General features: G+C 38.5%; 1 protein-coding gene and 1 long non-coding RNA gene across 3 annotated transcripts in view; one reads left to right on the top strand and one right to left on the bottom strand.

The window, feature by feature from the left end:
- LOC5573450 (transcriptional regulator ATRX homolog) overlaps positions 1–7,416 on the bottom strand; it is a 46,819-nt gene extending 39,403 nt beyond the window's left edge. For both annotated transcript variants that reach the window (XM_021847959.1, XM_021847960.1), the window contains exon 1: positions 6,799–7,416. In XM_021847959.1, the coding sequence (XP_021703651.1) occupies positions 6,799–7,272 (474 nt within the window). In that variant the 5' untranslated portion in view covers positions 7,273–7,416. The remainder of the gene's footprint in view (positions 1–6,798) is intronic.
- Positions 7,417–11,908: 4,492 nt separating this feature from the next.
- Positions 11,909–12,535, top strand: LOC110676071. Its single transcript, XR_002500045.1, has 2 exons — positions 11,909–12,342; positions 12,421–12,535. It is a non-coding gene; the product is annotated as an uncharacterized LOC110676071 (long non-coding RNA).
- The last annotated feature ends 900 nt before the right edge of the window (positions 12,536–13,435 follow it).

Raw genomic sequence — 13,435 nt, 5'->3', positions numbered from 1 at the left:
AAACTAGAAGGCCTCAACACATTTTAGAGTAAACAAAGGCGTCAACTCACAGGCCTCATTAGCGTCGGCCGGCGTCTATGGGCACAAATCAAATGCCACACACAATGCCTAAATTTAGGACATAAAATTGATTTATTGTATGACAACACAAGATTGCATTTTTCCCATAGGCAAATTTAATGCACCACCATCAGAGAGGTCGCTAGGGAAGAAGGAGAGAAATGTCATTGAAAATGTTGGTTTACGTCAAAAATTCAATTTTTCGACCCAAAAATAAGCTCATAATCAATTGATTATTTAACTATTTTCCATTGGCATAATCATTTTGACCCTTTATTCTTGCGATACGCGTGATTCCACAACAAATTCAACCACTAACAAAGAATTCGGAAGTCTATAACCTATGTAGCCAAAAACTAATTTTACAATTTTATCCCACTAATCGTACATGAGCACTGATCTGTACATTTTCGAAGGAAAAAAAGTTTATCATGTTTTTCAATGCTCTCTGATCGTCTACAAAATAACTATTCCGAGAAAATGTTTTATATGTGTGCTCCTTCCATCCTTGCTGCATACGGCGCGTTCTCAACCCAACCTCTTTTATGACGGTTCTCCTATTAGCCACCAGATGTCGAAGTGATCGTTCAGCTTTGAAAATATTAGCCTATTGTTTACTTTTCGGAGATGAGGCCTTTTCAATTGTTAGTCTTGAATTGCCCATTGCACGGTGACGTCATCAGATAATCGCTCTCTTTCCCTCCTTCGGGAAATCTGAAAACAACGGTGCCAGTACCTGTCAAAAAAATTGATTTACCGTGAGCAGTAATAGGAACACTTAGATGCAGTAACAAATGCAATTAAATATTTTTTTAGAAAGTTTTTCAAATTCTTTTTAGTTTGCCGCCGATTACTTATACTTGCAGCTACATTTGAGAACGTCGCGACCCATTGGAAGACCACACAATAGAAACCTCAGCCAGCGCAGTTGCTGGCTAGTGTAGTGTGCTATTCCTATACCTAAAAAACAATGCGCTCTCGGGCTAGGCATTGTATATATATATATATATATATATATATATATATATATATATATATATATATATATATATATATATATATATATATATATATATATATATATATATATATATATATATATATATATATATATATATATATATATATATATATATATATATATATATATATATATATATATATATATATATATATATATATATATATATATATATATATATATATATATATATATATATACAATGCCTAGCCCGAGAGCGCATTGTTTTTTAGGTATAGGAATAGCACACTACACTAGCCAGCAACTGCGCTGGCTGAGGTTTCTATTGTGTGGTCTTCCAATGGGTCGCGACGTTCTCAAATGTAGCTGCAAGTATAAGTAATCGGCGGCAAACTAAAAAGAATTTGAAAAACTTTCTAAAAAAATATTTAATTGCATTTGTTACTGCATCTAAGTGTTCCTATTACTGCTCACGGTAAATCAATTTTTTTGACAGGTACTGGCACCGTTGTTTTCAGATTTCCCGAAGGAGGGAAAGAGAGCGATTATCTGATGACGTCACCGTGCAATGGGCAATTCAAGACTAACAATTGAAAAGGCCTCATCTCCGAAAAGTAAACAATAGGCTAATATTTTCAAAGCTGAACGATCACTTCGACATCTGGTGGCTAATAGGAGAACCGTCATAAAAGAGGTTGGGTTGAGAACGCGCCGTATGCAGCAAGGATGGAAGGAGCACACATATAAAACATTTTCTCGGAATAGTTATTTTGTAGACGATCAGAGAGCATTGAAAAACATGATAAACTTTTTTTCCTTCGAAAATGTACAGATCAGTGCTCATGTACGATTAGTGGGATAAAATTGTAAAATTAGTTTTTGGCTACATAGGTTATAGACTTCCGAATTCTTTGTTAGTGGTTGAATTTGTTGTGGAATCACGCGTATCGCAAGAATAAAGGGTCAAAATGATTATGCCAATGGAAAATAGTTAAATAATCAATTGATTATGAGCTTATTTTTGGGTCGAAAAATTGAATTTTTGACGTAAACCAACATTTTCAATGACATTTCTCTCCTTCTTCCCTAGCGACCTCTCTGATGGTGGTGCATTAAATTTGCCTATGGGAAAAATGCAATCTTGTGTTGTCATACAATAAATCAATTTTATGTCCTAAATTTAGGCATTGTGTGTGGCATTTGATTTGTGCCCATAGACGCCGGCCGACGCTAATGAGGCCTGTGAGTTGACGCCTTTGTTTACTCTAAAATGTGTTGAGGCCTTCTAGTTTTGGTTTGCTTTTTCATCATCTTCAGATGTGGCCTTTTGAAAATCATTAAAAATTGATGATGAAATAAGAAAATTGAAGCGTAGAAGAGTGTTAAGTGGTGAAGTAAGGTACATTGAGATCTTTACAGCAAGAGAAGATTCGTGCGGTCGATGAAATATGTGATTGATTGAATCCTTCGTCATCCATGAACGTTATGTATGTGCTACGCGAGTATGTCGTCGAAAAAATGTACGGAAATATTGGTTCATTTTTTGTTTTTTTTTTTTGGGTATTTAGTTGGAGCTGCCTGACAGCTTAACTTGTCAAGGCTGAACCCTCGGTCTGGCTTTTGCCAAGTTTCCCCTCTACCAGGACCAATACTCAGACGGACTAGGCAATGGCGCCCACATGAACACTGCTTTTTTATTAGTATTGTGACGAGGTAGTTTTAGAAAAGTACCCATATTCTTTCGCTTCTGAGAAAAGCAAGCATTGTGAAAATCAGCAGCTACACTGAGAGGCAAAATAAAGTGCCCACCTTACCAGTTTTCAAATTTCTGTCGTTGATTTGGTTCAAATTAAAGTTAACACACTTAAATCTTTTTCGATATTTTATTTTTGATATTCTTTTAAAGTTGCACTTACGAAATTTTGATAAAAAAAAATAATTTTACTCAAAGAAAAAGAAAATCAATTTGTATTGAAAAAAATAGTGACAAAATAAAGTGCCCACTTCCTTCTTGGCCCCAGAAAAGATGATTTAAGAAAAATAAAGAGCAATTTAATAGTTAATGTGTCCTCCTTTGGCCTTAAGGACTTGCTGGAGGCGCTTCGGCATGTTTTTCACCAGGTTTTGTAGGTGTTGTGGTTCTAGTTCTTCCCAGGCGCGCTCCAAGGCTTCAAAATAATTATTTTTGTTGGTAACACCAGTTTTGTCAACCCTCGCATCGAGAATCGCCCACAAATTCTCGATGGGGTTGAGGTCTGGGCTTTGTGGAGGCCATTCCAGCGGTTTAATCCGACAAGATCGGAAGAAAGACTTGGTCTTCTTGGCAGTATGCTTCGGGTCGTTGTTCAAGAGAAATATGAATTTCTCTTCAAGGCCCGTCTGCATCAGCGAAATCTCCAGATTTCCCCGCAAGATGTTGATGTAGGAATCTGCCGTCATTATTCCGTCGATTTTCACGAGGCTTCTTACTCCACTCCACGAAAAACACCCCCAGACCCAAGTCTTAACAAAATTAGGCTGTTTAGTAAGAGTTCTAGTTAATTTCATTTTTTGTTGTTAAAAGTATTTATTGGTCATTACGTTCATATATCCTTAAAGGAAAAAAGTCGCTTTCCTTGTCTGTTCAACAACTTTTCGAAACTAGCAAGTGTACCCTAATGATCAATCTCAGCGTCTTGTTTTCCAGTCATTTTCATAGTGAACATTGAAGAGTAAAGTTACCTTAGGCTTCTATTACAGTCTCTTACAAGATTCACTTTTCGGTGGCTAATGCAATGCTTCACAACGCCTACTTTCTACTTGTAAATTTTGCGAAAATTAAGCTGGAATTAGATTATTTATACCGCTGTTACAAAAGAGGTATTTCTTATTATGGCAATGTAAAAACCATAGTAAAATAAGACTGTCGCCACTTATTTCTACTCAGTGAATCTACTAGTCATTTTCCTAAGAGTTCCTAAGTATTCCCTACGTCGTATATGATAACGATGTATCTAGCTAGCTAATAGTAAGTGTGGCTACGGATCATTCTGGTTAGCAAAAGGCAAACTGAACGTCACCAATAGTATTAATGTCCAATTCGAATAGATAGTATGTCCGTTGGATCACATCCGAGATATTCTTGCGTCTATGCCATATGAATAATGACGCGGCTTTAAGCAAAAAATGCCAAAATGTGATACCACCACTACGCCTTTGGTTTCCATCATATGGACTAATGGATTATGCCCTCCCATCGCGGCAAGGTCGCATAACCAAGGGGAGGGCCGGGACAATGTACGGAAATATTGGTTCAATTGAAATAATATTGCAATTGAACGTTATTTTTCATGTAATTGAAACCAAATCGTGTTTTTGTATTATTTGATAGTATGATACAAAATACATCAGTCTACCGGAACCCGACGGAAAACTTGATGATGTTCGCCGTTTAGACAACCACTGTGTAAAATAATACAAGGAGCAGTCGCTCCGTAGTGTAACCTGCATCTACTTAGTGAATTTGGAACGTTTTTCGCAATCTACATTGCAATTTTGATGTTTGTTTAATAGGCCTCAACTCGGTTTCCATCAGATATAGAAATGAGGCCTTTTTGAGAAAAGGCCACATTTGCGATGAATATCTTGGTTAGCGGAAAATGAGATGGGGCCTTTTAGAAAAATGTTATTTTTTCAACTTTTATGCATATTTTTAAATGATTATTGTATGTTTTAGTAAGAATAGGCTCTTATGCACTAAAATCAGCAGAAACCCGATTTGTTTACATTTTGGACTTGAGGCCTTTTCAATTGTTGGTCTTGAATTATCCCTATCTTTTGTCTCTCTCTAACAATTATCATCAAAACTTTGCAGAAGCAAATCTCGAGTTTTAATGAACCGATGAAGCTAAAAATTTAATGGCTTGTGCAGTGCTTTATAAAATTATAGTGATACATTTGTCACATCGATATATGAAGTGGTATACTTGAGATTTGCTCCTTCAAATGGATAGGACGATTATAATGACATCCCGTGCGGCCTCGTCTCCTGCTGGAAAACACCAAATCGATTTCGAAATTCCTTTAGCTTTGGACGGAGCTAACTGGTTGTGTCTGTCGTATGGGATGGAGACTCTCTTCATGGGCTCGATCGTTCGATGATCGTTATCCCATAAAAAAAAATCGTATGCCTCATCGTATGAGACTAGACTGGCCCAGCTCATTATGGGAGAAAAATAAAGTTGTATATTTCCACGGAGCACCCCCCAGGATTATTACTTAGGGTTAGAGGAAGACTTCCTAAAATGTCAGCTTATTTGGTCGTCCCATGAGCTGGCGCAATTGAATTGATGTTAATATGGGATTTTCAGCTCAAACATATGGGAAATAGAACATCATCTCCTGATTGGGTCACGAAAATTGTTGATCGCGTTCAATTGAACTCAGAATGTCAAAAACATTACTTGATACCATAGCGAACAATATTGTAGAAGGTTGTATGATGATTAAAATTGAGAAAGTTGGTGTTTTAGCTATCTGAAGTAGATTTGCAATACTGCTTAGTATTTCTGCAGCACAGCTGGTGGTAGCCACTAAGCGCATCATAGCCAATCAAGAATTTCTATTCGTGGAACAGGTAGATTTGAGGTTAGGGAATCGCCACTGATTTAACTATAATAAAGAACAACTTTATTTCTAAAAGTCTTTGAAAAAAAACTAATTCGTAATTGGAAAATGTAAACAAAATTAAAAGATTGTGATATTTATTATATTCAATCTGAGCATTTTGAATCCTGTTTCCCAATTTTTGTGAGTTTGGTCAGTCTTGTTGTAGCCTTCGCGTGCTATAATTGATAGAGGTAATAAATCAGGTATAATTATTATACGCGGCGGTTGAGGAAATTTCGTAAAATTTGGTGATTTATTGAAGTTTTACGGCCTTAATCCTTCAGTGAAGAAGTACGAAGGTTTTCCATAGTGAAAATAAGTGCCCGGCGAAGTAAGTCACCCACGGGGGCGGGAAGAAACTTGTGTTGGAAAGTGGTGTGGCTCAGTCGATCGCTAAGCATTTCTCTCAAATCGTGTTCGTCCATGCGATTTCGGTGAAAAAGTGCAAAGTGGATAATTGAACTGAAGTTATTTACGGAAATACAGTAGTTTTATTGCATTTTTGGTGTACAAGTGTACAAACCATAACAGCTTTCACAAAATTACACTTGGATAATGAATCTATGTTGCAGGTAAGTTTGAATATCCGCCGTAGTGGAACATTTGAAATTTGATACGACGAATAGTAGCGCTTACGACGAAGAAGAACAAAACCCTATAGTGATACATTTTTCACATCGATATGTGAAGTGGTATTCTTGAGATATGCTTCTTCAATGGATAGGATGATTATAATGACATCCCATGCGGCCTTAAGTTGGTTGTCTCTGCTGGAAAACACCAAATCGATCCCGAAATTCCTTTAGCTTTGGACGGAGCTGACTGCTTATGTGTCTGTCGTATGGGATGGAGACTCTCTTCATGGGCTCGATCCCTCGATGATCGTTATTCCATAAGAAAATCGTCGTGTGCCTCATCGTATGAGGCCGTTCCCTCAATGTATAAAAACTTATACCTCCTTCCCATTAAATTAAATACCAAATTTTGCTTACTTTTTGATTTTGTAATCCCTGTTTGGTTTCTTTTCGGTTTTTGTTTCGTCTCTTAAGATCATACTTAAGACAGTCGCTATCTGGGATCGCTACCAGCCCTAACACAACTGGACTCACCTTCTCCGTCAAACCCATCAATTTTCCTTTCAGCCTGTTCAACTCGCCATCCTGATCCGGCGAATCGCTGGTCAGCGCATCTTCCAGCTCATCGCACACCTTCCCGATTTCCTCGCTCAGCTTGCGCACTTCCATTATCGTGAGCGGAAGCCGGGTCAACTCCTGCATCCGTGCCACCGGATCATCGTCCGTGGTATCCGTCTTACCGTCACTTTCGCTATCCTTCGCTTCCTGAATTTTTTCGCTAGCACTGCTGATACTACTTTCCACCAGTTGCCTTCGCTTCCGGAGCGGGCGCCGGCGCTTTCCCACAGTGGGGCCTCCGCTACCGGTTGAAGGGGTAGGCGTTACGCCCTGCCCTTCGTTTTCATCGGCCGAAGACGACGAATCGGCTGGTGGCGGAGGTGGTTTAGAAGACCGCAGTTGACGCCGGGAGCTGCGAGTTTTGACGGTCGATTTTTCTTTGGCACCCATTTCGAACTATTACTAACGCTTTTCCACGCCCTGACGAGACGCTACACCTTCACAAACAGTATTTTTATTCGAATTAATCTTTCACAGTAAAATTAACGGACATCACTGCAACAAGAGCAAACAAGAATGTTTGCAGATGATCGAAAAGTAGAATAAAAGGGAAAGAAAAGAGATTACTTTTTTCAAGGTTTAAATATGAGGTAGGAATATTTATTTTTGCTCAAAAGGCCTTTTCATTATGCTCACACGCAAAAAAAATGTGCGGTAAAAACCTGAGAGAGACTCGCGAAGAGGAAAAATATCAACGTCATATGCAGCCCAGATTCCCCTCTCACGAAACGTCAAATGCAGCCCACCGTTTTTATGGCTGAAAAAGTGAAAAGTATTGTGTTCAAAGTAAACTGTTATTAAAAACCTCAGTCGGTGGAGCAGTTTTTTTCCAAAGTTGCTGATAAATCTAAGCAGAAGATTAATTATTTCTAATGTCTGCTACGTTTGCTGGCATGAAATTTCACTCAAACGGCTATTTATGATTCGATGTGATGCAAACTCAATCATTTTTTGCTGAGAGGTTCATGTGAGGATTTAAACACCATGCGCATAATTCTGGACAAACATTTGAAAAGGGCCCAAGAGGTCTTGAGCCTTTTTTCAGAAACGTTGCTGTTGAGCCCTTTCCAGCCCGCCCACGCAAACCAACACCACCATCAGAAAGATTGGTGTTAGCTCTTCCTGATAGTGGCATCGGTGAGCGTGATCGAGTTCAATTGGGCTCAACAGCGTCTTGCAAAGTCAATGTTTACCAATGTCGATGTGCCCTTTTGAAATGTTTGTCCAGAATTGGTATAAACACAAAGTGGAATAAGAAAAAACTCAGCAATCACAGAAAAAGAAGACCGTCTTCGCGAGTCTCGTCTCAGGTAAAAACTACCATTTTACGGGGTTAGCTTAGGTGTCGGCCAGGGTAGACGCGTCACGCGAAAATTGCCTGGGAAGGAATAACAATTATTAATAATGAAATGTCAAACTCCAAAGGATTTTCGCGTCGCTTCGCGTGACGCGTCTACCCTGCACGCTAAGAAAATATTATACTAGATGGCTTAAATACCATTCTAAAATCATGTTCGGTCTATTCACTCATTGCGATGCATTTTAGTAAATTAAGCTTGGCTAGAATAAACGAATTTTATATTGGTAAACTATTATTCGGGAATAGACCATTTCCGTCAGAACTTACCCCATATTTTTATATTTTTATTCGAAAGACGATTGTTTTTAATGATTATTGACGCTTTCAGATCTAATTTATATGTACTCCTGATTTTATTATAAATTTTTGAAAACTAGAGAATTCACCACATTTTGAGTAGTGCGGCACAGTTGTTTCAACCCTGTGGATAAACAAAGTGGAGATTTTTTCACAACTTTCCATCTCACCCCTGCGTTGAGTGTTTGTAGACACAATGAAATGTCAAATCAAGCACACGACACGACAAAACGGACTCACAACGGTAGCAATTACCGTTTGATATCTGCTACTTGCGTCGTCAAATTGTTCCGGAACCATGTGGCCAATGGAGCATACATACTTCCCCGGTTTACTACTCAAATAGGTCTTCCCGCCCAATTGGTTAGAGTCCGCGGCTACAAAGCACAGCCATGCTCAAGGTATCTGGGTTCGATTCCCGGTCGGGCCAGGATCTCTTCGTAATGGAAATTTCCTTGACTTCCCTGGGCATAGAGTCTAATCGTACTTGCCACACGGTATACGAATGCAAAAATGGCAAGTTTGGCAAAGAAAGCTCTCAGTTGATAACTGTGGAAGTGCTCATAAGAACACTCCCAGTGAGGACGTAATGCCAAGAAGGAAAAGGAGAAGGTCTTCCCGAAAAATCCTCCACGACCACAGTAAATATTCCCTTCATCTTCGCGCCGGAAGACTCTGCCGTGCTCCGCGATAGTTCTCGAAAAGGGTTCTGCTCCCCGGTGGCAAATGGAAGCTGTAGGAATCCAAACAGAAGGATGAGCCAATCAAGGACCTCTTGCACTCTCGATCAGCGGCGATCTTCCGGATTTCAGCGAAATTATTTTCGCCATCCTCAGCCAACCACGAAACCGGAAAAGAGCAGGAACATTTTCATATCCAAGCGGACCACCACAGCAGCCACAGGCGATAGTAATGAAAAGGATACCCACCGTTGTCGTGAACGATTCCGTAGTGCTGGATCTCTTCATCAATGGATGGAAAGTGCTCGGGGAACAAATAAAAACGGGGAAATAATATTATTTGCGCGCACAGTTAATCTTAAAATGCCGGTGGTGGAACCGAAGTTAAAAACATTGACGACCAGCAGCAGCACCGAGATGGTTTCCGGGATTGTTTTGATGATTCCAGCCACGGTGGAAGTGGCGGATGAAAACATAAATAAAGGTATCTGTCATGATTGACCCGAATCAGCTGATCAAATATTCACCACAACGTGGAGACAAAAATCATAGGAGAAAAAGGGGTATGACAAAAATCGGAGAGAAATAAATTGTAGGAGACCGTGGGGCATAATGTCGTGCCGCCAGTTTTTTACTGTTTTTCAATAGTTAGGGGCTTCAAAACATATGGGTTCCTTGGGAAAGTTTGTTCAGTAAATTGACAGAAAGCATATAAGCCATTAAAATTTTTTCACGGAAATGGTCTATTATGCATCAAATGCTTAATGTCCTTAAACCCTGTGATATGAATAAAAATAGCCATTTTTAATAACTGTAAACAAATCCAGAAAAAATCAACAATGTGGATTTTTGCATGTATCTCATTTATTTAAATATTAATCATATCGAGTTCTGTCTTATTTTTGCTGCCTATTCGATTCTATTAAAATTCATTTTCCGCATAATTGCCGGAGTTGCTTCCATCTTACTCACGCCGACTGGAATGGATGAGGTCTTCCATCAAATTAACTGGAAAAATTTGACAAAATTTTGACGAAATTCTGAATTGAATACGACAAACGAACTTACCTTCATTCGCGATATTACCGATTCCATATTTTTCTTTCAAGTACAGAGATCTTGACCGCTTCCTGAGGCAGCTTTCCTGGGGAAAAAGCCCTTCGAAGATGCTGTTTCCGATGCGAGCCAAACACGGCACAATCGCGAAAAGACCGGCATCGTGGCTGGCGGGGATGATTCAGAATCGGCATTTTCTTAAACACATTTCTGTTTTTTTTTTATCAACGAGTTCAACTTAAGCCACAAACAACGAAATTCGAAATGACACAATACTTTGATTAACAAGAGAAACTTGCTAGAATGTGTTATATTTACGGAAAATTCTAAATAACACGGTGTGACGAGGAGACTGAACTGAACAAAATGGCTTTTATAAGTCCGAAGAGTTGCGTGATTCGCTACATAAGCACAGCAAAAAATAAATCGCGGATAAGCAAGGTAAGGTATAAAACATAATGAACCGGTGAATAATTTTTAAGCTTTCCGAAGATTAAAAGAGTAAAATATTGAAAAAGGCATATATCGTACACTAACTAGTATTTTCGTTTTTCTCCGTGTGGCCGACACCTTAAGCGCTCCCACCGGCAATTTTCAGCAGACCAGATAAACGCTTGATTTTACCATGTCTGTAGTCGAAATCAGATTGCTGTAAATTATTTCTGTCAAATGTATCAGTAATGTGGTGGGATGTACCGTAAGCATAGTAAATTGGTCTGAAATTCCATGGTAGTTTCAAGAATAGGCATAGTCAGCTAAAATAGTTAATTTTACCACAGAATTTTTTTCCCGTGGCAGAAATCAGAATACCCAAAATATAAGTTCTTTTTACTCATATTTGGGTAAACTGTATTTAGTTTTTACCCACGGTTGGGTTGTTTTGCCTCTCTCGCAACAACAATGTTGTCAAAAACAGAGAGAGACGCACCGACCCAGCGAAGTGAGTGGGTATCAAAAATGATCATTTTTGGCGTTATGAAATTTGTGAATGAACCCGTAGAGCCGGTCATGGGGGATTAATGCAAATAAGAAATAAATAATGAGATAAAGAAATTAAACCAAGAATAAATCACATAGTGTTTATTCCAGTCATGAGTAAATTTACTACCCGCATAGAAAATTACAGTTCGTCATACATTTCAAACAATAAACTTCTTGTAGCGGTAAAGGTTAACGTTTCATGAACAGTTTTCAATACGTCGAACAATATGAGAGTTACATACTTATACTATATAGAATGGTATGAATAACCTATAGCAAACTGTAACAATATATTGAAGTGTTCAGATATTGTACAACGTTTTGGGGAGATAATTGGTATCACAATATATAACTGATTTTTAACAGTTTTGCAAACGGTACTCGTGAGTCATTGCAAATTGAACACGCTTAAAAAATAAACAACACAAAAGCTGTGTATAAGTTACAAACCCATGATGAAAAGTTTCAGTTTTTTAATATAAGTTTTGAATTTATAGCTTCCAATACTTTCCTGAATTGAAAACTTAACATTATAAACATTTGTTGAACAAGTTTTGTAAAAATATGTTTAACGCAATATAAAAACTTAGACTACCCTTTATGTTAAATTTTCCTAGCGTGCAGGTTGTTGTGTTTATTTTGCAAGTGAAAAAAGAAAAAAATCCAATCTGCAATCAGCCAATTTTGTTCCCTTTTCTTCGGATAAAAACTAGTCGCAATTTATTGTAAACGCTTGTTTATTGCATTTTTGTTCCGGGCAGTGCCAATTAGAGTAAAACATCAGTCGGAAGATACTCTCAAATCAGTGTTGTATGCCGAATGGATCGGTTTGATAGTGAACCACTGACGACGAATGTGCTGAACGAGAATGGTAACGGTTTCTCGGTGGGTAAACGAAAACGAGCAACAACAACCATCCGGTCAGTGCCGATGTTACAAGGATCGAGTATCCTTGTAAAAACAAAACGCTCCTCGCTCCTCGAAAAAAATTCCTCAATGTTCCCTGCGCAGCTGTGTCCAGCACCTATGGGAATTTTAACGGAGATGTTCAATAGGATGTAGGAATTGCCGCCGTGTACGTGATCGGTAAGTGTTTTATTCTCGTATTCTGTATTTGTTTCGCTACTTCCAGTAGAACCTATAATTATGGACGATACTTTCAAGGATCCACAGAGGAACGATGTCTAATAGAGCAGCCGGGTGAAACGATGTGGCCATTTAAGAAGAAAATCAGTGTTCTGAACTTAGCTTTGATAGAATAAATTCATAGCATCTAAAATCACTACGCTATGCAATAAAAGAAAAAAATATAACATGGTGTTAATTTTTTATTGAGAAATATTTGCAAGAAATGCGTTTAGAATACATAAGGTACAAGCACATCATTACAGTATAGTAAAGGGTTGAAAAAACAATAACACACCGTTTATAAGTCATTATACATACATTACTAGTTTTAAGTCATCTTTATTGGTCAACAATTTCACTACAGTTTGCAATACGGTGAATTGGGTAAAACATGGATAATATATGGGGGCCCAGATAGCCGTAGCGGTAAACGCGCAGCTATTCAGCAAGACCAAGCTGAGGGTCGTGGGTTCGAATCCCACCGGTCGAGGATCTTTTCGGGTTGGAAATTTTCTCGACTTCCCAGGGCATAGAGTATCTTCGTACCTGCCACACGATATACGCATGCAAAAATGGTCATCGGCATAGTAAGCTCTCAGTTAATAACTGTGGAAGTGCTCATAAGAACATTAAGCTGAGAAGCAGGCTCTGTCCCAGTGGGGACGTAACGCCAGAAAGAAGAAAGAAGAAGATGGATAATATATCGACCGTTTCACATACTATCATTGAAAAATTTTGTTCGCAAAAATCGGCGTTTTTAAATGGTGACATAACTTAACCGCCTATTCCCCACATTGTTATTTGTTCAATTACAATTTGCCAAACTGTCAAAATTGTTTACGGTACGGTTGGTTTATTGTTGCTTTGGGTGTTATACGAAACTGTTTACAAATTGTTGTTAACAGTTACGGATAGTTTCTGAAACAGTGGCTGTATTGTTCCGGTTTATGCGGGTAACTGCACACACCGTTGTTATACAATAGGATCTTAAAGCCCTGTCCCAATTTTGGTGCCAAACGATTGAGTTTAGTCGAAAACTAGGTTATAACAT

Source organism: Aedes aegypti, chromosome 2 (assembly GCF_002204515.2).
Source record: "Aedes aegypti strain LVP_AGWG chromosome 2, AaegL5.0 Primary Assembly, whole genome shotgun sequence".
NCBI lineage: Eukaryota > Metazoa > Arthropoda > Insecta > Diptera > Culicidae > Aedes > Aedes aegypti.
Note: the sequence above shows the minus strand (reverse complement) of the source record. Positions and strands in the feature narration are given on the sequence as shown.